This window comes from Haplochromis burtoni, unplaced genomic scaffold (genome assembly GCF_018398535.1).
Source record: "Haplochromis burtoni strain Fernald_Lab_line unplaced genomic scaffold, NCSU_Asbu1 Contig_112, whole genome shotgun sequence".
In the NCBI taxonomy this organism is placed as follows: Eukaryota; Metazoa; Chordata; class Actinopteri; order Cichliformes; family Cichlidae; genus Haplochromis; species Haplochromis burtoni.
This window is the reverse complement of record NW_024582473.1, coordinates 887,430-915,077: the sequence shown is the minus strand read 5'-3', so window position 1 is coordinate 915,077 and position 27,648 is coordinate 887,430. Positions and strand designations below refer to the sequence as shown.

At 40.9% G+C, this 27,648-nt stretch overlaps 1 protein-coding gene across 2 annotated transcripts; it reads left to right on the top strand.

The window, feature by feature from the left end:
- The first annotated feature begins 1,125 nt into the window (after positions 1 to 1,125).
- On the top strand, positions 1,126 to 27,616 carry parvaa (parvin, alpha a). 2 transcript variants are annotated; one of them, XM_005928366.3, is made up of 13 exons: positions 1,126 to 1,454; positions 11,088 to 11,177; positions 11,443 to 11,513; positions 11,748 to 11,850; positions 13,712 to 13,852; positions 17,988 to 18,103; positions 20,401 to 20,459; positions 21,768 to 21,787; positions 21,871 to 21,932; positions 23,147 to 23,215; positions 23,506 to 23,607; positions 25,474 to 25,546; positions 26,778 to 27,616. In XM_005928366.3, the coding sequence occupies exons 1-13, from the start codon at positions 1,319 to 1,321 to the stop codon at positions 26,852 to 26,854; spliced, it is 1,119 nt and encodes a 372-aa protein (XP_005928428.1). In that variant the 5' UTR covers positions 1,126 to 1,318; the 3' UTR covers positions 26,855 to 27,616. The 2 variants fall into 2 exon arrangements, with proteins under 2 accessions (XP_005928428.1, XP_042079404.1); XM_042223470.1 differs by lacking the exon at positions 1,126 to 1,454 and adding an exon at positions 1,473 to 5,239.
- The last annotated feature ends 32 nt before the right edge of the window (positions 27,617 to 27,648 follow it).

The window sequence follows — 27,648 nt, the reverse complement described above, 5'->3', positions numbered from 1 at the left end:
ATTTCTTACTGCTTAACAACATAAAGACATATAAACAGTCTTAAAAAGCTGTTGGGCCTCAGTTTTCTTTGGCATTGATGCTACAACTTTCTGGAATGCTGTTGTGGTTTTACAGACACATGACCACTAACCACATGATGTTAACTTGTCTGCCATTTTGAACATGTGACGATGTAGGATGAAGTGATTAAGGCCCCAGCCACACAGGCTTAGAGACTGGTCCCCAACCGGTCATGAGGGAAAAATTAGTATTCCTCTACCCGTTGAGAGTGGTTGCTGGAGCTTGATGGCAGTTGCTGGGAAAATAATTGCTAAAGCCCCAGTCACAGAGCCTTACAGACCCTCTGGCAGCCACTTGATATTATTAACAAAACATACTTGTGATTGGTGTGGGTGCTAGCATATTGCTGTGGTTGTGCTTTAAATGGAAATGTTCTACAAACACTGGCCGGCTACTCTCCAAGCTGTAGTGAAACTATAAAAAAGTGCAACACAAACAGTCTTGAAACACACTGGTTGCACTGCTGAGACCCAACTTTTATTTTCAAGGTCAACCACGTCCCCTCAATTGAAGTTTTCTTGTTAGCATTTAGTAAAAACTATGAGCAACGGTGTTTTTTGGTGCAGCAACCTCCAGGAACCACTGTCAGCCAGTAAGAGACTACACAGGAACCAGTGGTTGTACCCCATCCAGTATAGCGGACAACTCTTAAAGAAAGTGGACTTGACATCGCTAAGAAACTTTAATTGGAGGCTTGAACAAAAGAATAAAGTGAGTGGAATAAAAAGATTTAAAAAAAATAATTAATCGGACAAAAAGGGTTTAGAAAAAGGTCCTTATGGCGGGTGGGGGAGGGGGTCATATTTCAGGAGGGGCTGGTAACACCCCATGTCCACCCCTCTAGGTATGGCCCTGTTTGTTTATTATTGGGTAACTTTGAGAAGCTAGAAAAAACCCAAGTAAAAATTAAAGGGCTTTAATTATAACGAGGTCACTTTTAGGGTCCTTTGCATCTATTTCTGTTGCCTCCTATTTTCACCTCCCGCTGCTCCCAGGACAGCTCTAGACCGAGTTGGACCCTGTTCCCGCGGTCAGAAGCCTCCCGCCTGCTCCCAGCCCTCCTCCGCAGAGGAGGGGCCACGCACTCCAGCCAACCTCGGGAGAAAATGTCTGGAATTCCGTTTCCGCTTTAGGGAGTGGACAGCGATTTTCCCTTAGTTTTTTTTTTTTTACTTTGACTTTCTAACAAACTTTCATTTCCACGTCAACTCGGACAGTTTTGAGTTAACTGTCCCGGATTTAGTTGTCGTTTCGGCCATGGCTTCTTCGCCTCAGAAGTCCCCTTCGTCTCCTAAGTCTCCGACGCCCAAATCTCCGTCTTCCAGAAAGAAAGATGACTCTTTTCTTGGGAAACTTGGTGGAACTTTGGTAAGAAGGAAAAAAGCCAAAGAAGGTAAACAGCTAACAAAGTTAACAGTCTAGCAACTCTTCTGCTCCTCTGAATGCACTGTTTTCTGAACTAAACCCTCTTACAGACACATTTTATAGTATGTGCACACAGCGTTGTACTCTATGAACAGCCTCCAAAAAAGTAAAAGTCACTACTACTACGCACTGAAGTTTCAGAGAGCCGACATATTTAGCACTTGGTTATGTTTAAGCTTAGAAGAAGTTCTTTAACTACAACGTGTGGTGTCCTGTGTGTGCTTTCATGGCCGCAGGCTGTGTGGTCTGTACCCATGTAAGGTATTGAATCCGCTACTACTGTAATAAGTGAGGAATGAGGCAAGAGGGAACACAGGCCCGCTAACCACTGTAGAGGCAGCACCCATCGTGCTTTCACAACAGCTTTTATTTTTTTAGTTTGACTTAGTTGGAAGGCAATAAGGAGACACATTGGACGTTAAACTAGTTGTTAAAGGAGGTATACATATACAGAGACAATTTATATGTGGATTAGTCTCTTTTTTTCCTCTTCCAGAGTGCTCCCACCGGGTCAACTAATTTAATTTAGGTAATAAAGAGTTCATGTGAGGTTGGTTTTATGGATCATGCTTTTAGCAGCTTAACATTTTGTGTTGCAGCTAAGAAACATTTCACTTTAACAACAGAGAAATTTACTTTGGATCAGACATACAGGCTGCAGTTATTTCAGCATAATTACAAGCTACATACAGATGCAGATGGGTAACAAATTGGGACCACTTGTTCAAACTCATTGTAGTTTGTGGGTGACATACACTAAATTTGATCTCAGGTGGGCAAGAACAGTAAAAACAGTTAAATAGTAACAAAAAAATGTTTTTTCCAAACTATTGGATTATTGTTATATGTAATCAAACATCCACTTACAAAACTTTTGATTTGAACTATTGAGATGTGTTAACCTCTTAACATCCAGCAGGTCATTGGCCACCTGTCTGGTGTAAATTGGAATTTACAGCCTCGCGTCTGTGTCCGCCTGGTCTTTGGGTATGCAGAGGAAAGGATGATTGTTATGTAACACACACAGATGTGTTGGCATGCATTACTCATAAAGAAAACAGACACATAGCCCGTGGAAAGGACGCGGCAGCTGAGTTCGTCACAAAGAGGTAGAATCCTGAAATCAATTAAAAAAATAATATATCCCTTTCTTTTACTGAAGGGAAATATTAATATGTCCCACAAACGTTCACATTTGATGAATCATTTGTTTACTAAATAGACGATAAACAGGCTGAGATGTGTTAATATAAAATACGGTCAGTTTCAACACTTCATCTTAGTTTTTCCACATTCAGTTAGTCGACTGTCATTACAAAGAAACAGACCAGCAGAGCTGCTTGGCATAACCAGCTTACTTTGGAAACATCTGTAGTTCAGACTTCTGGCTTGGATGAAATTAACTGTTGTGTTACCACTCTCATGGGCTCATTATCAATGACTTGCAGCTTAAAGCTTCCTGGTGCTGAAAGTCCAAAAATGTCAGTTTTGTCCTCCGTTTTAAAAATTATATTCTGCATGTCCAGTGGATCCTTTGGCAACCTTCATTCATTCATTCATTCTGGTCTGATATATTAGGCCAAGCTCTCCACTCTCCTTTCAGTATATTTCCAAAAACATGGAGAATTATTTCCAGGGAGGACTGAGTAATGCCGTACTACCATACAACATTAGCTTTATTTGTAAACCACTTTAAAAACGACCCACAAGGAACCAAAGTGCTGTACAGAAGACTAGATAAGAGACATAAGGACATAGTAGCTCAGAGAAGTAGGGTGAGGCAAGACCACTGAGGGCTTTATTAGCAAATAAATTCATTCTAAAAGGAATGGGCAGCCAATGGAGGGAGACGTGCTCATATTCACATGTGCCAATTAAAAGACCGGCAGTAGCATTTTGTACCATCTGGAGACGAGCGATGGAGGAACCACTAACGCCCATATAAAGTGCATTACATTACTCCAGCCGAGTGGTGACAACGGTGTGGATTACTGTGTCAAAGTGTTGCCTAGAAAGAATTGGCTTTTATTTTAGCCAGCTGCCCTGACGTCAAGCTAGAGGTCAGCGTCCACTTTGACCCCTAGCTTTGTGATAGTTGGCTTGATATACTGGGCCAAGGAATCCAGATCTATAGGGGTGGTGCGAGTGGTGCTGCCAAAAACCGCTTCTTCTAAAAACTGGAGAGCCATGCAAGCCTTTATGATGTCAGGACACTTTGCAAAAGTCTAACAGAGTGTGCGTCATTTGCTTGTTTTAATTTGCCTCAGTCTGTATTTATTTAAAGTGAACCTTTCTGTCATATATGCACTATTTCAGCTGTGGATGATCATATTAAACATGGGCAAAGTTCCAAATATTGAGTATGCACAAGGAATTCAAGCTTATTTATATGGTAAGGTCCAGGAACTCAGCTCTTGTTATTACACAGAAGCACCACCCTCCTGCTGGCCAAAGTTTTGTTTGTGAGGGGCTACAGATGAAAGTTGGCTTGAAGGAAGGAGAGGTAAAACAGCTTGTTTCGACCTGTGAATCCTTTAAAGATGCTCTAGTAGAATCCTACAATGGTTTAATAGATAGCAGAGCACGTCTGGTTTCAAAACACTAAGATCAGTCAGCTTGTGAGCGATGAATGATGTCTCGGTACCATCAGCATATCTTTGGAAACATTTGTCATAAAAGCTGGTGAAGACACTGCTTATTTGGTTGACCAGCAGTTATCTGTAATGCACTCGGTCTTACTCGCTTTGCTCCACATGGTCAGAGGTCAGGATCAGGTACAGAATAGCAGCTGTGGAGCTGATAGCGATTCACTCGACTTCTCATGGACACCTCTGCCCGCTTCATCTTCCTCTGTAATAGTTCTTTAACACTGCTCTATTTTAACTACCAGGAACGTGCTTTAAATAAATGTCTTCCAAAAGGCTTCTTTTAAATGCTCAATTCAGTTTATTACCATGCCGGCTTGCACTGGAAATACAACAGGCTCCACAGATGACATTCATTGTTGAAGGCCAGGTTTTATCATGGAATGAGAAAGGTCCCCTTCAGTCGGATGATTACTTTCTGTCAGTCAGGATACTGTTGCACAGCTGAGCCCCATTTTATGTTTGCTTTGCCCATAGGACATGCATGCAATCTCATTATATCAATACGGGCTCATGTCCCCTACACACAGACACACACACAGAGTATATATGCACAGAGCAGTGTGTAGGACGTCTGCAGTGTGTTCTATGATTTGATGGAAAACGTGGGCTGGTCGCTCTCGTACTGATCAGTGAATAAATTTAGGTCCATGTGACATTTATGGCTGTCACTGCATGTGCCGGGGAGAGAGAGGGGCCGCCGACTGGAACGGGAGTAATGACTGGATGAGAGGAAGAAAGGGAACAGGTTGGAGGGGATGTGAAGGAAGGGAAAGAGAGCTATGTGATGTGGACGAGGTGGTATGAAAAGAGAGGAGAAGGTCAGGAGGTTTCAGAGCATTAGCGAGGGCTCTGCAGAACTGTGTACTCTGAGTATGGAGCAAATACAATACATGAATCAGGGGAGGTAATTTTATATCCTCTGTGAAAAATCAAACAATTTTAATATTTATCTTGGGGTCAGTCGGTGTATTAAAGCTATTAGAGAGTTCAGCCTGTGGAGAATGAGACGCAGGGGACAGAGCTGGTCCTGCTAGCCAGGAGAGGATGCTTGTGACTGGGGGACGGAGACAGACAGACATGGGCTGTGGAGCGTTATGCCCTCCAGGTAGGACATCAGCATGCAATCTTTCCCCCATATGTAGCACTGGACAGGAGGCATGCAGCTATTTATTGTGTTACCCTTATTTAACCAAGCGGATGGATACGCATCCTCATTTTATGACAGTGGACTGAGGAGGGGGTGGAGTGGAGTGATGTGTGGTGAGAAGACTCGGGATGCCTTTTAATCCCTTTCAGTGCGCTCGTAATGTCACTAAATGAAATCTGTTGTGCAAAAAGGGGTGAGCAAAATCTTGCTCGATGCAGAATCCCAGCAGGGGAGTGAATTAATGCCATATTCAGATGAATCTACCCGCCATACTTCCTCAGCACCTAGCCAGGGTTAAACAAAGTCGCTCTACCTTAAATAGCACAAGTGGTGGTTAACAGTAATATCACATTGTGCTAATTAGTATGGTGTTATTGTACCGCAGCTGTACCCCCACATGAGACACTGAAGTTTCAGCCGCTGAGGGTGGCTTTCACAGGTCTTCAGGTTATTTGTAAGTTACAAAATGTAGAGTAGACCACAGAAAGCAAAAATTATTCCCTTTTTCCATATGTGTCTTTGTTGAACTGTGATTGAAATAGAAGAATAGAGGAACTAGCCCCATTAGGGATGTTCCTGGCGACTGGTTTCTTAGTTGACTAAATAAGGAAAATAAAACTAGACTAACCGACTAATCTAAAACTAAGAATCACTCAGGTGTTAAGTTAAATTTAAGAACTGTTTAATAGGAAATGTCAAAAACAAGTAATAAAGATAATTGAAACCATTAATCACATTCTTCAATAATGAATCATGCCACTTAAATGTGCAGCTCCTCGTATCCTGCGTTATCCACGTTATACTCCAAACAGGCAACAAAGAAGAAAAACACTTAAAACAACCTGATGTTAAATATTATATGAAGACGTGTTACTACAAAAGATGTTCACGTATTACTAAAATATTACAAAAAGAAATAATAACATATGAAAAACGAATAAACTGGGCCTACTCCTGGTAGGAGGTCGCTGGAATGCCTTATTCAGAAGGCAGACCGAACTCCTCACACTATTGCTAAGCGAGAGCCCATCTGCCTTTTGGAGAAAGCTAATTTCTGTTGCTTGTATCCGCGATGTCATTCTAATAGTGTTAGCAACAAGACGAGGCCTAGATTAACAGATTTTTAATGTTTCTCAACAACAATGCGCCACCTGGTGGCAGAAGGCTGCGTAATGTTTAGGACACAATAATTTACTGGCATTGAGCGTTAGTTAAAATGTTAAATGATTAGATTAAACGACTAGTAAATTTGGTACCAACCAGTGATGACAGCGATGATTAGTAGCCTAGTGGCGCATGTTACTAACCCAGTATACACTTTTGTTTTGCAAAAATAATAATGTGAGAGAAACCTGGTTTGAAGGTGGGTTTGATAACCTGATTCAAAACGTGGTCATCTCTTCTAATTATCTAATTCTAATAAATATGTAGAACCCAAAGGCACGAGACAAGTTTTTTGGTACTGGTATCTGTCGGTATTCTTAGCAATACTGACCAAAGGCTTTCGATGTATAAAGGTAAGGAGCCCATGTAAAGAGCAAAAGAGATCTTGCATTTGTGAGTCCCAAAGGCATTGCTTGTCGTAGGACTGGGCAGTAGGGCTGCACGATATTAGGAAAACCTGCGATGTGCGAAAACTGTGATCAATACTGCGATAACGATATGACTTGCGATAAAATAAATAGCAAAACAACCCCCAAAAATGAATACATAATTTCCGTTTTACTGCAACAGTTTTATTTAATGAAAGCTGCTGTATTAGCAGTGTAACAACAAAGTGCACTTTAACATTGAAACATTGCCCCCATAAAAAGATTTCTGAGGCTTGAATTCTGAAAGACATCCTTCCCGGTATCTGGAATTAGTTTTAAATAAACATAATTATACTGCAAATTATCTCAATGCAGTTGTTCATCATGTTACCACTCACCAAGTACTTATGATGTAAGTCAAAACTGGAGAGGAAACTTTACTGTAGTGCTTGCGTAGTTTTCAGCTTGGCTCAGTTCAAACGTGATGGTCTTGCGGCATGTTTCGTACATTTGTGGAATGGCGACATGGGAAAAGTAGTTTCGTGAGGGGATGCGGTATCTCCGGTCCACTTTATGTATCAGACTGGTGAAGCCCTCTCTGACAACTGTATTTATAGGCATCATGTCTTTGTCGAAAAAATGTGTAATGGCCTCTGTTATTTCTTTGTAGCGCTTCAACGTTTTCTCATAAGTTGTTCCACTTGAAAAACTCTGATACAGAGACGGCTGTTGGACTGCTGTGCTCTTTGTCTTAACATTAGCAACCTTTGTTTGGCTAGCCCTATCTTTCTGGAACTCTTCAAACAGTTCTCTGTGGTTGTATTGAAGATGATGGTGGAGATTAGTCGTGTTTCCTCTGGTGGTTGCCACGAGTGTTCGGCAAGTTTTGCAGAGCACCTGTGTTTGGAGAACGTCGTCTTTATCAAATCCAAAGTACCTCCAAATAAGCGAGGTACTATTTTTTTTTTTTAGGCACGAGTTCATAGTCAGTAGCGTTCTCGTCATGCGTCTCGCTCTCAGCCTTTACAACTCTGACTCGTTGCTGCAGCGTTGTTCGCTCCCCACCTGCGTAGGAGGCGGGCCTCTAATCCATTTGATTGGTTAATGCCGTGAAGGGCTCTATTCGACTGGTCAAATGTGTAAAGGGGTTTCTTTGATTGGTAAATTCTTTAAAGCACGTGTGTAAACATTTTAAGGTACCCAATTATCGCAGTTTACGCCGTCTTTTGCGATGGGCCCATCGCGCAGGCTGATATCGCGATGACAATAAATTTTCGATTTATTGTGCAGGCCTACTGGGCAGTATGACCAAAAATTGTAATATCGCACTTTTATGATAACTTAAAATAAATTTGAATGAGTGTCTCTTTGTATAGGTTTACAGTGAAACATTGTTCTTCCTGGAGGATTGAAAATATAAATAAGAATAACTGCCATCATAAAAAAGAAATAAAAATCACACAAACAAAACACTAAATAATCAACTTACTCAGGCCAATAATGGGTGGGTGCTTTAGCTGTTCCCTGGTGTAGCTGTACATCTGGGAATGACGTTCCTCTTTGTTAGCTTTTTTAAAATTAAGGCCATATTTGTAAACAATGATTAGGACATGGTACAGGAAGTACTTGCCCGGATATCCGCCGGCTATACCAAGAGCCCGGAAATATTGGCCTCTGTCCACAGAGACTTAGCGAGCAGAGTAGCTGATGGGTTTTCCAGATTACAATCAGACCTAATTGGCCTGATGACCATTCGACTTTCTGCGTCTTTGTCAGCAGATCTGCAGTGGGCAGATAAATACAAGAAAGCACGCATACCTTGTGAGTGTACTCTTGCTGTGTACTTCAGGTTACAAAGGTTTAAATGATTTTAAATGATTCTGGCTGAGATAAAGGGCTAAAAAGCCTCTCTCGTAGTCTTACCACTGCATACATACGGGGTTGTCTGATAGATCTTGTGTATACATGCAACAGCATGCCCCCCTCAGCAATGCAGCTATTTGTTATCTATTAAAACAGGCCGGTGTATGCCTGCTATAACTTCATGTTAAATCATTGTAGATGAGCAAACTGAGAACATTTTTCAGTTTGGGGGTATTTTCTTTTGTGTTACCTTGTAAATCAAGCAGCAGATATTAGCTGGACTGCATTCAAATTAAGTAACTTCAAGCTTACTTATAGGTTATCCCGTCCCGAGTCTCTAGGACAGGAAAAAAGTTCACCAGCCTTGGTGACTAGCTCGTTGTCACCTGATTTCCAACCACATTTATCTACAAAATACAGTTGCAAAGGTTGCAAAAAGAGTCTGTGGGTAACATTGATGTGTTTATGGGATCAGTTGTTTGTTTGGGGTCATACTGAAAAGAAAATTGGGGTCATTTTGACTTCTGGTCATTATAAGATTCAAGATATGCTCGCTGGCAAACGACTTGTCAATCTTGAATACTTTCTTGAGGGGAATTAGGTGGAGGGTATTACCACTTGCATCACTGACTGTACCTTCTCATTGAAGCTTGACGTTTTTCCACAGCACTCACACGTTGTCCCAGGGGAAACAAAAGTGGGTAAGTGGGTGGTAATTTACGGATTGAAAAGGGTGAGGTGTGTGTTGCTCTGTAGGAATATTCTCATACACCTCTGTGTGATGTGATGTCTGCTCATGGAGACACAGTGTACATCCAGGCACTTGTGGATGGTGTTGATTAAGAGGATGTTTTTCCAGTGAAGGCAGAGTAATGCACGGGATGTTCACTCCACTGCGTGCACACACACACACATACAGATCAGCAGCGATCAAACCTCCTCAGGTATCTGACATGCTGTGAAGAAGGGCATGCTGGGCTGCTTTAAAGCCCACTGAGAAGCAGGAAGCAGCACTGCTCTGTGTTTGGTTGACGTCAAGTGGCTCCCAACACTTATTCGTGGAATCGGGGGGACGTCCGAACTACTGCTGAACACCTCAAATGATTATAATTCTGGTCTTTGTCTTAGCTGGTGTGCCTTGCATGTAGAGTTATCAGATTGATTGGCATTTCAAAGATGTGTCACACAGCTTTTTACTGTTTATTTTTTGAAGTAAAGCTGGTTTCATTTCTTCTCCTGGTGCTTTTGATAACACTGGCCAACAAGCCAGTGCTGCTGGGATTCTTTCACCTCTAATAAATTTCACTTGGTGGCTATTTTCGTCTAGCACGTCCTGTTTTTTTTAGTTATGGTGTTCCAAGTATTGGACAGCTAGTGTGACTGGACAGAAAAGAGGTCACGTTTCAGCATTTAAGAAAAAAGTGGAGCTAAAATTAAGGAAGGCGTTGATGCTTGACGATGGGTTCAAAGGAAAACTGAACCCAACTACATCAGCAGCATTCGTGCAGGTTGTCAACAGTTTTGTTTTGGGTTGGGTTTTTTTTTTCAACAGGAAACTGAAGCCGACTGATGGGAACCATTCTTTTTTGGGGGGGGGGGCAGTCCCGGAGCAGAGAATTATGCTGAGGTTGTGGATAACTTTCTGAAAGTATATCAGTGTTACTGAAGATGCAGTTTTTGTATCCTCATGTATTGTATTCCCACTAAATCTGGATGACAGCGATGAGCATAGGGCAAGATTTCATCAAGGTATAAAAGTGAAAAACTGATATCAAAGAAAATTGAATCCGAGCACGATGAGTAAATGTTTTTGGTTCAGAACAAGCACAAAATCAGGTGCCTCAAAGATTTTTGAGCACACTGGGCTTGTTTTATTTTGAGCTAAATTGACAGAACTACACATCTTTTGCATGTCTCTGATATTGCGTTCTGGCCTGTTTTTAGAATGACATTAAAACACTTTTGGTGGGCAAGAGTTGAAATTCCAGACATTTTGTTGATACATTGATATTCAAAAGTGTCAAAATGTCAGTGATTAGAAACAAAAACTTTTTTTTGTAGACCAGTGGGTGTGTTTGTGTATGTGTCTGCCTATCTGTGTCCGTGTATGTCTGTTCATGGCAGAAATGGTTAATGGAAATGATTTTTCTATTACTAAATAATTATTTGTTAAAAATGAGAGTGCTCAGCTGCTTGTGAAAGTCTGAACCATTTCTGAATTATTGGTTATTCTTCTACAATTGGCTAACATTTAAAAACCCACAAAATTTCACTCTTCTCATAGTTTAGATGTTTATTGACACATGAGATGTAAATACATGTTTTTTAAAGAACAGGCTAACAAAAATTCAGCATGTCTTATATCTTGATTGTTTTAGTCTGATGGTGTGATTGTAACTTATTTGTTCTAGTGTCTGAGCTTCAGGAGGAGGGGATAAATGCCATCAACCTTCCTCTCAGCCCTTCACACTATGAGCTGGACCCTGAGGACACCATGCTCGGTAATCAGCTTAAATCACTCAATGTGCTGAATGTCACTTGTATTTGTTTCTTTAATCGTGTTATATTTGTTGTAATTTCTGCTGCCCTCTCGGCTGGGCCTCCTGGAAAAGAGATTTTTCCAACTCGTACCTGGATAAATGAAGGATATAATCGTATTTTTAGCTAACCCAAAGCATTTTGGGATCCGCAGTTTGAGATACTTTAATACTCCATTGCTTTGTACTGTTGTTTGGTTTATTTTACCAACTTTTTCTCATCCAACAGAGGAGAACGAGGTGCGCACCATGGTGGACCCAAACTCCAAGAATGACCGCAAACTGCAGGAGCTCATGAAGGTTTTTCTTTTTGACCTGCCATTTAAGAATTTCTATATTGCTACATCTCCTAACAACTTAGACTAAGGGCCCGAGTAAAGCTTTGAAAAGCTAATAATTTCTACGTTTTATTTGTTTTTTGTGTTTCTTTAAAGGATATATTGAGGTATATTTAAAGGTAGCTGAGCTGTATCATAAAAAATATAACATTGTAAGCCCCCAATGAAGCACCTGTTTCTTCTTCTGCCTGCGTAGGTGTTGATCGACTGGATAAATGACGTTCTGGTGGGCGAGAGGATCATTGTTAAAGATCTGGCTGAGGATCTGTATGATGGTCAAGTTCTGCAGAAGCTGTTTGGTAACTTAACCTTCGCACATTGTTGTGGTTTGACAAAGAGTTTGCAGATGGGAGTTTGCAGATGAGAGCAGGAAGCAGGTGGGAAAAGAACCTTGAGAGGTGGAGGTATGAACTAGAGAGCTGAAGAATGAAAGTCATTAGAAACAAGAAAGAATACATGTGTGTGAATAACAGTGAGACAGGTGAAAGGTGAACATGCAGGGAGTAAAGGTAGTGTAGGTCACTCAACCATTCAAAACAGAGGACGGTGCTCAAGAGAGGTGAAGAAGAGAGTGCAGGGAGGGTGGAGCTGGTGGAGATTTGTGACAGAAGGATGGCGACGAGATTGAAGGGGAAGGTTTACATGATGGTTGTGACTAGGGCAGGGCAATATGGTCAAAAATATTTATCACGATATACATTTGAAAATTTGCGATAACGATATAACTGACACGAGACAAAATACTGTACAACTCCACAGCTTTATTAGTGCAAAAATCCTCCACCAAATATCCACTTACGAGGACATTATTCTGCCACTGTTTGAAACAAATGTCCTCTTATGTGGATCTCATTTTTCTCAAAAACAAAAATTAGATTAAAAAAAAAAAAAGGTAATTCTTTGTTTTTACATTCTTTAGGTCCCAATCAACCCAAATAACAAAGAAAAATTAAAAATGCATGTCATGAAAGAGTTCGGGTCTTAGGAGGTTAAACAAGCAGCTGTTTTTTTTTATGTGCGTTAAAGTTATATAGAAATATAAAAGTGCAAATGCAAATTCCTTGCTGGCAGTTTAACCAAAAGGCATTTCCAGTGGAAACTGGCCGACATATCCTCAGCATAACCATGTTTAATATCCACAAAACTTAAAAAGAGGTTATACACACACAATAAGCTAATATTATGTTGAAGCACAGCACGTATCACTCCGCCAGGCTCCTGCCTACGATAGCCGTAATGCTCCTCCGATAATCCATCAAGCGGTGTGGCTTCGTAGCTTACGAAAGTCGCACTAAAACATTTGACAGATTTTCGAGCGCCGTGTACATAAAATCGTTTCGAGGTCAGTAAACACAACCAGAATTCATACATAAGGCACACGGGATTATAAGGGGCACTGTCGATTTTCAGAAAATCAAAGGCTGATTTTAAGTGTGCCGTATTTTCTGAAAAACACGGTAATAACAACGGCCCACTAGCATGCTCTACCGCTAGCATGTGCTTTGGTGTGTATCTGATGGACGAAAGCTAAACCAGTTCCACACCACTCAAGTTGCAGCATTTTTACAAACCAATCCTGGTTCATCTGTTTCATTCAACGATCCGTTTTTGCCCTACTCATTCTCCGTCGCCGCCATGTTTTTTCAGCCATGTGCGTATGAAAACAAAGGCACTCCGGATGACATATTCTATTGCGATATTTCATTATCATTGCCTGACATTATACCGGTATTACCGTGAACGGTATGATATGGCCCAGCCCTAGTTGTGACTCCTCCTGTGATGTGTGGTTTGGAGATGGTGCCTCTAAGAAAAGGACAGGAGGCCAAACTGGAGGTGGCAGAGATGAAGATCCTTAGATTTCCACTGGGAATGACCAGAATGGACAAGATTAGTACATCAGAGGGGCAGCTCAGGTTGAGCGGTTTGAAGACAGCAGTCAAGGGTGACATGCGCAGAGGAGGGGATGGGATATACTGGACAAAGGATGTTGTAGACGATGCTGCCAGTCAGGAGAAAAGAAAAGATTCTTGGATATAATGAAGATAACATGCTAGGGATAGAGTAAGATGGTGGCAGGTGGTCGATCTGATAAGTAGTAGATTAGTAGTTGATAGCTGAAATTCTGAGTTTAAAATTTACTGTAAATTCTTCTTTTAGAAAAGCTTGAAGGCGAGAAACTGAACGTGGCAGAGGTGACCCAATCGGAGATCGCCCAGAAACAGAAGCTGCAGACGGTTTTAGAGCGGATCAACGAGTCTCTCAAACTCTCCACCAGAAACATCCGCTGGAATGTTGACTGTAAGAAAGTTTCATTATTTCTTCATTAATTCCTACAGTAATGTCGTCTCGCCAAAGGCAGCTTTTGGTTTTGGTCTTGTTGTCGTGCACTTTCAGTTATTTAGCCTTGAGAATGCAGTGCAAACACTACAGTGAGATGCGCTGCATTTTGTATTTGTGCTGTGTGAAGTCCTTGCACCGCTATCTCCATGTATTAGTTTAATTTGATGAAATTGAAATTTCTTTTAAGACGGTGAGCCATCTGTCCTCCAGTCATTTGAACGACTGTTGTGAAACACAATATGCTGTTATGTAACACTTGTGATGATATGACAGGACCTAATGAATCCCTGTGGGGAAAATGATGTTTGCATCTACAAGAGGAAAACAGTCGAAGGATAGATGGCAAAAAATAAATACAATTTTAAAAACTAAATATTTTCACACACAGCAGATACAGCATAGTAGAAATCTTTCACTCATATCCATCATCTAGTGACCCAACACTAACAAAAATAGATTGTGGCTCTTTTCTGCTTTTTCTTATCTTCTGTCATGTATATACCATTATAATAGTGAATGCTCATATCAAACAAAGTTTTAATGAGGTGAAGTGGAGTTTGTGAATGTGATAACTTGAGAATGAGGCAACTCGAGTTTTAAATTGATAGCATAGCTGCAATTGCTAGGAGGCTGAGGGGTAGCACTGGTCGCTGCCAGTACTTTTTTGTTTTCGATTGCAGCAACATGTCTAAAAAAACAACTAAACTAAATAGACTAAACAGGAAATCGACTGCCGTGCTTGGTATCAGCGCTAATTTAGTTCCGCATCAGTGTCCCGAGGCCGTCTTTTTCAGGAAAAGTGTTGCAAGTTTCAGCAGACAATGATAAACGGCATACTGCGTCTATTCCAATAGCATGAGTTTGCAGTAGAAGAGTCTGGCTGCAGTCTGGGTGACTTTCACCAACTGAAAACATAAGAAACGTAAAATATGACGAAAGATTCCCAGGATTGTCGAGTGATAGAATTTTATATCAGACAACACTGGGACAGCATTTCTCTCCCAAAAGTTCCAGGACTTGTGTCCTCCTCAGTTCATGGACATTTACAGACTGTTGTTAAAAGAAGAGGAAAAGACGTGTTACTGCCAACAAATCCAAAATGACGTGTTTCTTCAGAAGAAAGTCGAATTAAAGGGAGGTCGGCTAAAGCAGCTTGTTTCAATTAGAGGCTGAATTGACGGGCTGCAACACGACCCAATATCAGATAAATAAGGCTTACATTGAACTGTGACATACAAAGTTACTCTACTAGAATCTAATATTACGCAAAAAAATTTTTTTTTAAAAGAACAACCACACTGGTTTACACAGATTTTTTTTCTGTTCTATTGTGCTGTGTTGTGTTCTATATTGTGTTTTTTTTCAGTATATTGTTATTTTCTGCATCACCAAACAAATGCATGCACAATACAGTTACAGTGCATCGACAGTTTGCACTCGATCCAGGGGTTTTATTTGCAGTTTAGAACAAGCTGCAAATAAAAGAACCAGCGAAAACACGCCGCTTCCATCTTCTAGCTTTGAACTGAAACTGTAACATAACCGGCTATCAACCAGGTCATGTGTTCAGGATAAGTTTGGGCTTTAACATCGACACAAATCGTTAATCTGGCTTTGTAGTACACCCCTCTGGTTGTTGTGTTTGTGACTTTCCAAACACGAGTTGCAGAGTCCTCTGTGTTGGATAAACTATGTCAAATCAGCACGTATAGCAGGAGAAAGGTGTTTCTCCTGTCTCTTCTTTACTTTTAAATTTCATCATCAAGTATAAATGCTGGGGTTGATAGATAAGCAGATAACTAATACTGACCCATCGATAGATCAGCCACTACCACGCATTGTCTCCACTGACAAGGTGGAGTGGTGGTTTTGTTATTCTGTGAATTATTATTTATTTATACAGAAAAACTGTATAAATCTGGCGCTTGTCATGACCCTCATTGTTTCCTTCCTGTGTGGAAAACGGTATTTGAAGGATTTGTGTCTGAATGTACTCATCTGTCCATTGGATTAATATGCTTCCTGCTGAGATGTAACCGTGTAGCCGCGCATGTTAAGAGAGCTCTCCATCTGTCCTTTGATGGCACTCTTTGATCTGACAGAGTGAGTAACAATAATTACTGTTGAGCTCCCTGCACACTGCCTTTTTACTTTCGTCATTAGCTGCAGCATATAGTACTGGAAGTTGGACGTTGACAATGAAGTGTGAATGAGCCCAGAAATAATGCCATCAACAGTCTGTTCATCAGCTAACTTCACACACGAGTGCAACAAAGAATACTTACAGATTTTTAAGGTACTTGGCAGATTGTGTTTTCCCCAAGCAGCAAGGAGAACTTGCACAGTGAGGCTCCCTAGTACTGAGATCAGACTTGGTGTTTTGAAACTAGATGTGGGTCTGACTGTGAAGCTGAGGACACCGCAGGCTCATTGGCTAACAGCTAGTTGTTCGAACATGAGCATACCCTGAGTAAAACTTCTTTCTGATCCTAATAATGACAATAATTGACTGAATGAGGTTCATTTCGTATGTTCTGAAACGAGAGATTGAGCCCATAAAATGATCAGGAATAGGATTACTGAGAGCTGTGTCTTTTGCAACCAATGGAGTCGCCAATGGAGTACTTTCTAGTCTTTAGATGAACTGTGTACATTGATTGGTCCACCACAGGACGCACAGAGTCCAGGCTTTCCAGTATGCTACAAAAGAACTATAACAAATTGTAACAAGACTAAAAGAAAAATATGAGACTGCAGCAGTAAAAATGTTTCAAGCTCTTGGGTTACCCAGTGAGTACTTAAGTACCCAGAAACCTCCGAAAGCAGTTATGTGGTATAAAATACAAAAGGAAGATAAAAAATGATGTAATAACACACAGAGAAAATCTTTAGGATAACGAACACAACTGATTTTGTTATGTTCTTTTAAAACTGAAAAATCAGGCTTTCCTAAATGCGCCTCTTGTAGAAACTGTGTCCTTGAAAAGATATTAAGTACGAGATGTCTTCAAATATGCTAAAGAGCACAGTTAATAGCACAGAATGTAATTGATTTGGCTGTCCTTTTATTTGAGGAGCTTTCTTTTAATCAATTTTGTTTGTGCCCGCTTTCATCTCACATCCAGAGGCCGTAGAAAACCCTTCCTGATGCTGCCTATTTAGGTCCTCATGCAGCAGGGATCTAAGGTTTTATGAATGCTTTTAGCTTCCTCTCTTATTTGCCAATACCATGTGGAACAACCAAAGGCTTGCTTTAGACAATTAATTGATCCTGATTGATTGATGTATCCAAAGGTAAATCTTTGTTTGGATGGCTAACTGCACATCTCTTGAGTGTTTCTGACTGATCACTGCAGCCATTCTCACTCTGTTTTTCTGTGCTTTCTCCCTCCTCACTGAAGCTCGTATTTTGTAGCTTTTATAATATCGCTTCAAGGCAACTTTTGGCATCTTGTGTTTGTACGTACACGACCTTGCCACGTAAAACTTTTCATTCTAAATTCCTCGAACGATATTAAAAAAAAAAAAAACCATTGAAAATATGTGCCTTGTTATTTGGCATCCCAATGCCTTGGGTGAGGTATTCACATTAAAAAATACAAAGGCTAAAGATTGGGGAAAGAAATGGTGTAGAAAGAGCTGTGTGTCGGTGACATTAGTTGAAGAATGATGACATTATGTGACATTTGAAATTGTTGACTAAATCGGTAGCGCACAACACAAATACAAAACTCTTTTGCACTGTAAATACTAATACTTAACTCTATCAAATGCCACAAAAATAGAAGATATGACAGAGAAAGTTTGTAATAGAAATATAAAGGTGCTAATTCTGGTTCACATTTTTTTACGTGAGTGCTTGCTTCCAGGGCCACCACAGTATGATCTGTGGGATGATTTTTGATATATTTAACATTTAAATAATAATAATGTACCTATAATGATGTAAATAAAACACTAATTGTTCTCATTTTATGCTACAGCTTACAGACTTACCTCACCGTTATCAGAAACCCCCGTGTGAAGCAAAATCCTGATCTCACAGATCTGCTAGTTATTGTTTCTGACTATTATTTCTGTTTTCTTACATTAGCGGTTCATGCTAAGAGCATAGTTGCCATCTTGCACCTGCTGGTGGCGCTGTCACAACACTTCAGAGCACCGATCAGATTGCCGGATCATGTCTCGATTCAAGTAGTCGTCGTCCAGGTTGGTGAACGTTCTTTTTTTTTAATCTGCTGCTTATAAAAAAAATCAGGCATGTTCTCCTTAATTCGGCACGAGCACCAGGTTTTACTGAGCAGTATTTGTGTATTATTTTAAACACTGGATAAGTCTGAATGCATGCAGCATACGGCCACATTAACAAGACACGGTGTATTGTGTCTCTCCTGCATGTTTACGAGCGAGTTAGCACTTTAAAATACGTGATTGTGTTTTCTGGGCTTTGTTCTGCACACACATCAACGAGGTTCAGACCTCGATGATGTTCAGACGAGGTCTGAACATCAATTTTTTTTTCTCCACCATTAATTGTCAGGGACACACTAAAGTCTCAGCACCGTTAATGTTTACTGAGTTTAGCTGTAAAATCTGACATCTAGTAAAGATTGAAATGTCTGTAGAAGACAATTTTTCAATAAAGGCTTTACCACAATGAAGATGGAGTCAGTGACAGGATAGATTGATGTAGAAATTAGGTTGTTGATGTTACGCTCCCTAAATCTATGGCTCAAAGGAACCCATCATGTGAGATGCTGCTGCCATTCATCAAGCTTTTAATAACAGGAACATAGTTACTCACAAAAGGACAGAAAGAAACAAAAGAACACGGGCGCTAGAACAAACAAAAGAGGAAGAAGACCATGAACCAGCCACATAATGGGCCGTCACATTCCAGCTTCTCCCTCAACCTAGTCCAGAAAAACTAAAATAAAAATAAGCAACACTGCCAGTAACTCCCACTCAGCCTGTACTTAATATACAAAGCTATAGCAGCAATAAATGAATAAAGCTGGTGCTTATGGAGATCAGGTAGGAGGAGAGAAGGACGAAGACCCGATCACATGCCCCGCCTCCTTTGGGTTTATATTCCTGGACTAATCCTTTCCACAACCAATCAACACTTGGAATAAATCATTAGAAAGAAGGAGAGATGGCATCTTATAGGGCTGTGCGATATGACCAAAATCTCATATCCTGATATAAAACATATATCGTCCCGATAACGATATAAATCACATTTAACATTTTCTGTAAATTCTGTGAATCTTGGGTAGCTGAAGTGTTTCCAGCTGCGTGTCGTGTACCTGGAGTCGAGTGTTTTAACTGATGCATGAAACGACACATTTTTAGACATAGGTTGTAACGGCCGCCGTTTTCTTTGTGAGTATTTATTATACAGCGCGCTGCGGGGAAAAGCCTGTTCTAACGTTTGAGTCTAAGGTTTGTTTGTTTATTCTTTAGCACCTGACGGCTCTTTTTTTCTTCTCATTTGTAAATACTTTTTCACGTGATTCAGTTTATTTTGAAAAGTCTCAACAGGATCTTGAGCTTTATTGTGAAAGGTTTATGTGGAAAATAAACAAGCGGGCACGCGATGGTTTTACTGTCGTTGTTGCTAACGACAACACATAAACACAGGCGCTTGTCTGTCCGTAGTGTGGTTATATTAAATATAAGAGAACTTTAAGAAATTAATATAGCCGCTATGGTGACCATCAAAACAATGAAAAAATATTGCCGTAAATAGTTTATTTTGCAACACCACGAAACAAACGATAGCGTAAAATGAAACGATAGACGTTTTTATATTGTAATCCGATATATATCGTTATATCGAACTATATAAACTCCACAAACATTGACTGACTTCCTGAGGTAACAGTTGCTGTCAGCATTTTCTCGTATATTAAAAACCTGCTGCATCAGACAGCCTGCACGATGGAGACATTTACATACGTGACTCTACAGTGGTTTTTATAGATTATTTAGTTTAAATTATCCCCAGCATTGAGGTAGCATTAGTTAGCATAATATCTGTCAATCAGTCAGTCAGTGAAACTAGCTTGCATAGCGCCTTTCATGTACACAGATGACTGACAAGCAGATTATAAGACGGAGCACAAAGTAATAAAAGCAAAAGTAACAAATAACCAATTTCGAATCAATTAAAAAGACAAAACAAAGGAAAGTAATTAAAATAAAATTAACCCTGAGGCACATCCACTGAAATTTGAGAACAATTAAAAATAAAAATAGATTAATTGGATTAAGAAACAATAAAAAAAGGTACATCATAAGATGTATATTGTAATCCTTGTGGTTTTTACATTAGGCTGACAAGTGAATGATTCCTGGTTCGATCCCAGCAGGAGACGCATATCAGTCAAACATGTAGGGCTACCTGCTGTGGTGTCACTTTGTGAACGGCTCAAAGTAGGTTCTACTTGTATTAAGCTAAACAATGTATTGCACATGAACTATCCTCCCTTTATCTTTTCCAGAAAAGAGAGGGCATCCTTCAATCAAGGCAAATTCAAGAGGAAATCACAGGCAACACAGAGTAAGTACGCTCCACTGTGTGACTCAGTTTTTACACCTCACAACACATGTGCTGCACTGAGCCTGACACATGTTAGTGCTGGTGATAAAAAGGAACCAGCTCGATATGATTCTTTGCATTAAAACATTATCCACATTAATAAAAAGGAGCACACTGCCCGACTAAAGACCTCGACAGAAATCCTTTCCCATGTCTATTTTTGGTCGATTGTCATAGTCTAGCCAGGTTAGTAACCATGGATATACTGGATTTCCGAATATAATTACAAAGAAGTAAACAAGACTGCGAATGGATGAATTTGTGTATCTTTGTCACACCGGTCCCAATGATAACAGCACTGTAGACCCAAAAACCAGAATCTGAGTAGCCTCCTGTGTTTTATGAGGGCTTTCAGAAGAAATATTGTGCACTGGTGAGCAGGCAACCATTGTATCTGAACAAGAGATGTGATGGCACCCTTAGCCGAAGAATTAGACGATTTAAATCGCACACATACACTCTGTCACACACACACTGTTTGTCTCCCTGTGAGGCTGTCCTGCAGCCTGACAGCAGCAACGAGGGTGATAACGGCAGGCCAACACACACATTTTGTCATGGTAGATGGAGGCTGCTAATAAAACACACGCACTCACACATGCACTGAGGCTTACACACACTCACATGGTCACAGTGGATATACGGTTATTACCACACCACCAGGACCATTGCCCAGACCTGCCTGCCTTTGCCATCACAGATTACACCATAAACGTGTGTGGGAGTGCTTCTGGGTGTGTGTGTGTGTGTGTGTCTGCCATTTCTTGCTGGCCTGCCCGCTGCGATATCTCTTCCTCCGGGACACTCGTGCTGCACTTGCTCCCTACCCTCCAAAACCACCTGACCCTTTCCAACAACAGCAACGTCCTCCAAAGTGCTAACATTGTAATAACAGACAAGAGGCCCTCCATTCCCATAGAAAACCTGCACATCTTCATTCGTTGTATTAATTCCCTGCATTGTTGTCCTATTGAGATTATTGTATTGTGCTGCAGTATGTGCTCAGTGTGACCATGCCACTGATGATACCCAGGTTATTTGAATACCCAAAGTGTACATGTGCCTATTGTTAATCAAATTATGAGACCGCAGCTACATTATTGTGTTGTTATGTCTGTGACATAATCCTTTTGCATTCCTCTGCGATTGAACTGGAAGCGTTTGTGTTTCGTTTTGTTTTTTCCCTCTTGTGTGGTGTAAATATTGCAAAATTGATGATGTAAAAATCAGTTTACCTGACACATTTTGTTTCCCTTTTTTCTTTCTCAGGGCCTTCTCCGGCAGACATGGTAGGTTTTCTTGAAAGAAGTGACTTATGTAACACTTTTTTCCCCCAGATTTATTCACGGTGATCTATTTTTATTCTCCACAGAGCGTGATGCTTTCGACACCCTGTTTGACCACGCTCCTGATAAGCTGAGTGTTGTGAAGAAGGTACTGAGGCTCTGCAGTAGCATTGTACTATGTGGGACTATGGAATTTTTACAAAAAAATCTAAATACAGTACTGTGCAAGTCTCGAGCCACCCCTTTATTTTTTCTATTTTCCTGGCAAAATGGTGAAAAGGGCAGTCATTTATTTAAACATGCAAAACATAGATAGAAACACGGTAGATGAGGCAAAAACTGAGTCTGGGGAGATACAACGAGCTTGAAAGTGACTGCCTTTATTCTTCAACACAGTCTTAACTCTCTTAGGAAGCTTTCTAGAAATTTCTTGAGGTAGTCTTCATAGTTCTCCAGGCTTCATGAAGGACATTCAAAGCTCTTCTTTGGATGTCGGTTGCCTTTTGTTACATTCTATGTTAAGGTGATCCCACACTGCCTCTGGGCAGGCCAATCCATGACTGTGTGCTTTTCTATCCAGGTAGTTTTGTTTGTTTTAACTGCATTGACAGCGTGTTTCTGACCATTGTCATGCTGAACGATGAAGATGTTGCCAATCAGATGCTTTCCAGATGGTATTGCATGATGGTTAAGAATCTGATGGTACTTTTCTGTGTTCAAATCTGATAAGATGTGAACACTGCTGGTTGAAATGCAGCTGCAAACCGTGACACAACCATCCAGGTCATCGTAGTCAAAGGAGCTTGGAAAGAAAGGCGTCTGGACTTCTTTAAGTTACTAGAAGACGTTTCACCTCTCATCCGAGAAGCTTCTTCAGCTCTAAGGTAAAATGGTGGAGAGTCCCAGATTTAAACCCAGTGGGAGTATCCCCCCAAAGAGGGACAAAAGGACCCCCTGATAGTCCTCTAATCACATGAGCCAAGGTGTGAAAACGGGTGTGGGTCCCAATCAGCCAGGGTTTCGGGTGAGCTCATTGTGAAATGGACTCTCCGACATTTGACCTTAGAACTGAAGAAGCTTCTCGGATGAGAGGTGAAGCGTCTTCTGGCAACTTAAAGAAGTCCAGACGCTTTTGCTCCTTTGACAACAAATTCTATAGTAATATCTAAAACTATCTTTTGCTCAGAAGCTGTAAAATTAGGAAGCTTGAGGATATTTTAGTGTCAGTTGTGAAAACCTTGTGTATTGTTGCCGGTCCGTCTGGAACACCCTGCAGGGTCTTGTTGTTTCTTTGGACTATTTCCTCTTCATCTTTGAAGCACTTGTTTTTTGTGTCTGACACCTTCCTTTGTCTCTTCTCAGACACTGATCACATTTGTGAACAAACACCTGAACAAGCTCAACCTGGAGGTGTCTGAACTGGACACGCAGGTACGTCACACACCTAAATACACACAGAAACGATGTGATCGGTTTTCAGGTTGACAGATGATATTTTCAACGACAACTGTTACCCCGTTTGGATGATTAAAAGCTGTCACGCTGACACACACGCAGGCTCACTGTTTAATGATATTTGTAGGTTTTAATAGCCATTTGATGATGTCACATCTCTTTTGTTAAGTCTGTAAACACCGTGCTCAATGTCACATGTCTATAAACCAGTTCGACTCGTTTGAACAATTCTCTTACACGCCCCCGCTATTGTGCTGCTGTTTCAGTTTGCAGATGGTGTTTATCTGGTGCTGCTGATGGGGCTGCTGGAAGGATACTTTGTGCCGCTCTACAACTTTTTTCTCACACCAGAGAATTTTGACCAAAAGGTAAACGGTGGTTAAAGAAATGTCTCACCAAAAACACGGTACCTCAATATGATCACTATTTTCCAAGGACTTCACCTTTGTAGCTATAAGGCAGAGAGGTACGGGGCTTAAGTGTCAGACTAGAAGAGGTATGCATGGTTGGTGCCCCCCTGTAGTGCAGTGTCTAGAGATGTGCGTGCATATCTGTATGGGGTCTGTTCATATTTATGCAGAAAAGTTCACATTTATTTTGTATTTGTTGCTGAATAAAAAGGCTGTCGTGACATTTGATGAGTCGTTCACCCGTAAAACAGCACAGACGTCACAGAATGCACAAATGCAGCACTGTTAGCTTGTTTTTGAAGCAGGATAGTAAACTTGTTGTTTTGAGCTCCGCCGTCTAATATTTTTCTTTCAGAGATCTGTGAGAAACATGGCCGACACCAATCTTTAGTCCTGACCTATAGTTTAGGGAACACGCCTAAATCGATACTCCATTTCTGAGGAGCCTCACATACTTGGAGCCAAGACTCTCTCCTCTCAATAGCTTGATAAATGCCATCCGTTTTCCCCGGAGCCCATTCACTGCAGAGCCATCTCTCCTCTCCATTGGCCTCTGTAGTACTACGGTATTCTGAGCAGGCAATCTGCGGAGACACCACAGTAGCCTTTTGTTTGGGTTTTGGCCAGCTGCCCTTGCCAAGCTGCGAAGCAAAATGGGCATTGGGTGCTTCAATGTACACAACTGCTCATTCGCACACACACACACACACACACACACACACACACACACACACACACATTCCTGGCCCGGAAGAACAGGCACCAGCCCCACAGCATCTGTAATCTCCTATTGCACAGGGAAACACTGGAGTGGCTTAGGGGCTCAGCTCTTACTCGGTGTGTGAGTGTGTGTGTGTGTGTTTTTAGGCCCCAGAGGCCTGTGGGCGATACACCAGGGGTGGGCTGTGCAAAGTAGCACGAGGCATCAAGAAAGCACTCCTGCTTCTGCTCAGTGGATCTCTACTCCAGGCTCTTCCTTTCTTTTTTCTATTAGATGGGCTAAGGTCACGCTTTTCACACAATAAGCCCTTGTTGGGCAAAGCTTTTAGTACTTCACAGCAGGGAGAGCATACACCGACAGACACAATGTGCGGAGAATGGAAAACATCTTTCAACCATCTCTTCCCTGTGATTGGATTCCCATTTTTTGAGTCAGACTGGCTGAGAAGTCTTTCCTCAACAGGAGGGCACATCTGCTCGTCTAAATGCACTATATGTGAAAAATCTTAACCGCCTTTAAGCAGTTTACCTGGACACAAGTCCGGTCCTACCCACATTAATATCAGCTCAGCTTCCCGGCTTCATAATTATCAGTTTTCTGGAGAAATCCCATGTCTCCACTTTGCACTGGCATACATTGCTCGGTAAATGTACAAAGGCAGCGTAAAGATGAGCTGAAGGACTTTAAAGCCGCCATTAAAGATTCTTTTGTTTCTTTTGGGGCACCTAGAAGAGTTAACAAGAACAAAATCATAGTAAACAAACAGGAAAGAAATCCAAGCAGCTATTTGAAATATATCGTTATACTTTGTTACTCATTCACCTTTGATAGCATGAAGAATGTGACTGTATCGCTTTCCCAGCATTAGGAGGGTTTTTTTGAGTGACACTGGTGTAATGTATCCACTGATAAATGAGGGAGCAGATTGTTTGTGCAGCTGCTGAAGGCTCATGATCTTACAGAACAGAGCCGTGCTGTGTTTGCCGCGTCGGCCCACAGAGGATGTTCCCTTATCAACGAGGACCTGTGTGCAGTTTGTACGATTTGTGTTTCTGCGTGTATGCGACGTGTTTCCTTCAGCAGCCTCCTCACTCTGTCTGCAGGTTCACAATGTGTCCTTCTCCTTTGAGCTGATGCAGGATGGAGGTTTGGAGAGACCAAAGCCCCGACCTGAGGGTAGGATGTTCATTCAACATATTTGTGCTTTTGAACCTTTGCTTCTTTATACACTGCTGTATGTGGTGACACACCAGGGTCCACTAGTTTTTGTTCACTTTTTATCTGCAGTAATCAATCATCTTTTATTAGCCAAGGATCAGATTGCTTATAATGACATACAAGCAGATAACGATCCCTCCAGCTTAGAGTTGGGGTTACAAACCTTTGCCATGTTCCTTTGGCTTTGACCAAAATCCATCCATCCATTCGCTTCCACTTATCCTTTTTCAGGGTCGCGGGGGGCGCTGGAGCCTATCCCAGCTGTCATAGGGCGAGAGGCGGGGTACACCCTGGACAGGTCGCCAGTCTGTCGCAGGGCCAACACACAGGGACAGACAACCATTCGCACTCACTTTCATTCGCACATTCACACCTAGTGACAATTTGGATTATCCAATTAACCTATCCCCACTAAGTGCATGTCTTTGGACGGTGGGAGGAAGCCGGAGTACCCGGAGGGAACCCACGCAAACACGTGGAGAACATGCAAACTCCATGTTCTCTCTCCTTTGACCAAAATAAATAAATAAATATGAACAAGTCTTATTTTAATTTTAATTATTTAAATTGTATTTATTATGTCTTTATAATTCTTTACATTACTGAGTGTACAATGTGTAAACAAGTACATCATATCCTAAACCCGCTGCTAAATTTTAAAAATATTTTCTATAATATTTTATCATTTGTAAAGCTACTAAACTGCTATTTTTAAATTTATTTTTCAAGTAGGCCACTTTTCATTCGTTTGCACAAACCCATGACTCAAAATATCATTTACAGCTCTAAGTTCTAACACAGCCAAGTTAGTTCGAGCATCCCTCATAAAGGATTGTATGTGCCTCGTCTATAATCGCATATGAATCACAATAACTGAACCATACTTTCAGACCAGAATGATGAAAATCATCATCATGTCATCCAGGTATCCGTTGCTGCCCATGTGCAAAGTAGTGACTTATAAGTTTGTGGTGCCACAACATCTCCAACTGTGCCAGTGGCTTAAGCTCACTTAAACCATCATCCGTAGTGCTGCTTTTCCTTCTAATTACGCTGCTGCTGTGCAGAATAAGGGACAGTCATACACCTCGACTGAAATCCAGCCACACTACTGCTGACTGCTTTTAAAAGGTTGAACCCTTGTTGAATATATGTACCCATGTGTAACTCTCCTTCCTTTGTCCTTCAGATATTGTGAACTGTGACCTCAAATCAACACTGCGCGTCCTCTATAACCTCTTCTCCAGGTACAGAAACGTAGACTGAGCGTGACGTGCATCAGCAGGGAACACTATATAACATGGACCACGTTCTGAAGCTTAATACCTTTTTCCTTGTATTGCTATGAAAAACTATTTTTAACTCGGTGCATGCTTCACATTTTGCTTGTTGGATAGTAAATCAAACACAAGTCTGTCTTGTTTATTTTTGAAATTTCTGACTCTACAATATGAATTGAACATTGAACTAAATAACAGCCGTTGTTGGTGTTTGACTACGACACAGAGGTAATCCTGTGAGGCGGATTTGTACGTTTTTAATTCAGAAAATAAAATGTTTAATTGTATTTATTGTACATTTTGATACACTGCTTGGTTTTCCAGTTTTTTCTTTCGTTATTTCATTCATATTCCTTTTTATGAAATGTGGAAAGTGCCTTTATTTAAACATGCGAACACTGTCAGCTCTTAATACGTTGATACTGTGCTAACCAGCTACGCAGTGGTCTTAATGCTCCAGATTTCCTTTCAAAACATTTTGACCAAAGCTCTGTTTTGCTCAGCAGCTGCTCGCTTGACTGTATTTTATATTGTTAAATTTATCTTAGTATAAATTGCATATGCATTAATCACACTTTTTATAAGTTTTCACATCTTTCTATAAGACCAGTTAAATTTGACTGAATATATTAAATGTATGTTGTATTCTACTTTCAAGCCAATGTCACATCTGTGCAGACACGCTCTCTATAATGCATCTGTTTATGTTTTTAGTGCATTAAATTCAATAAATACTTCAATCCCTAAATGCAATGGCGTTTTTTTTATGTCCCTCAAAGG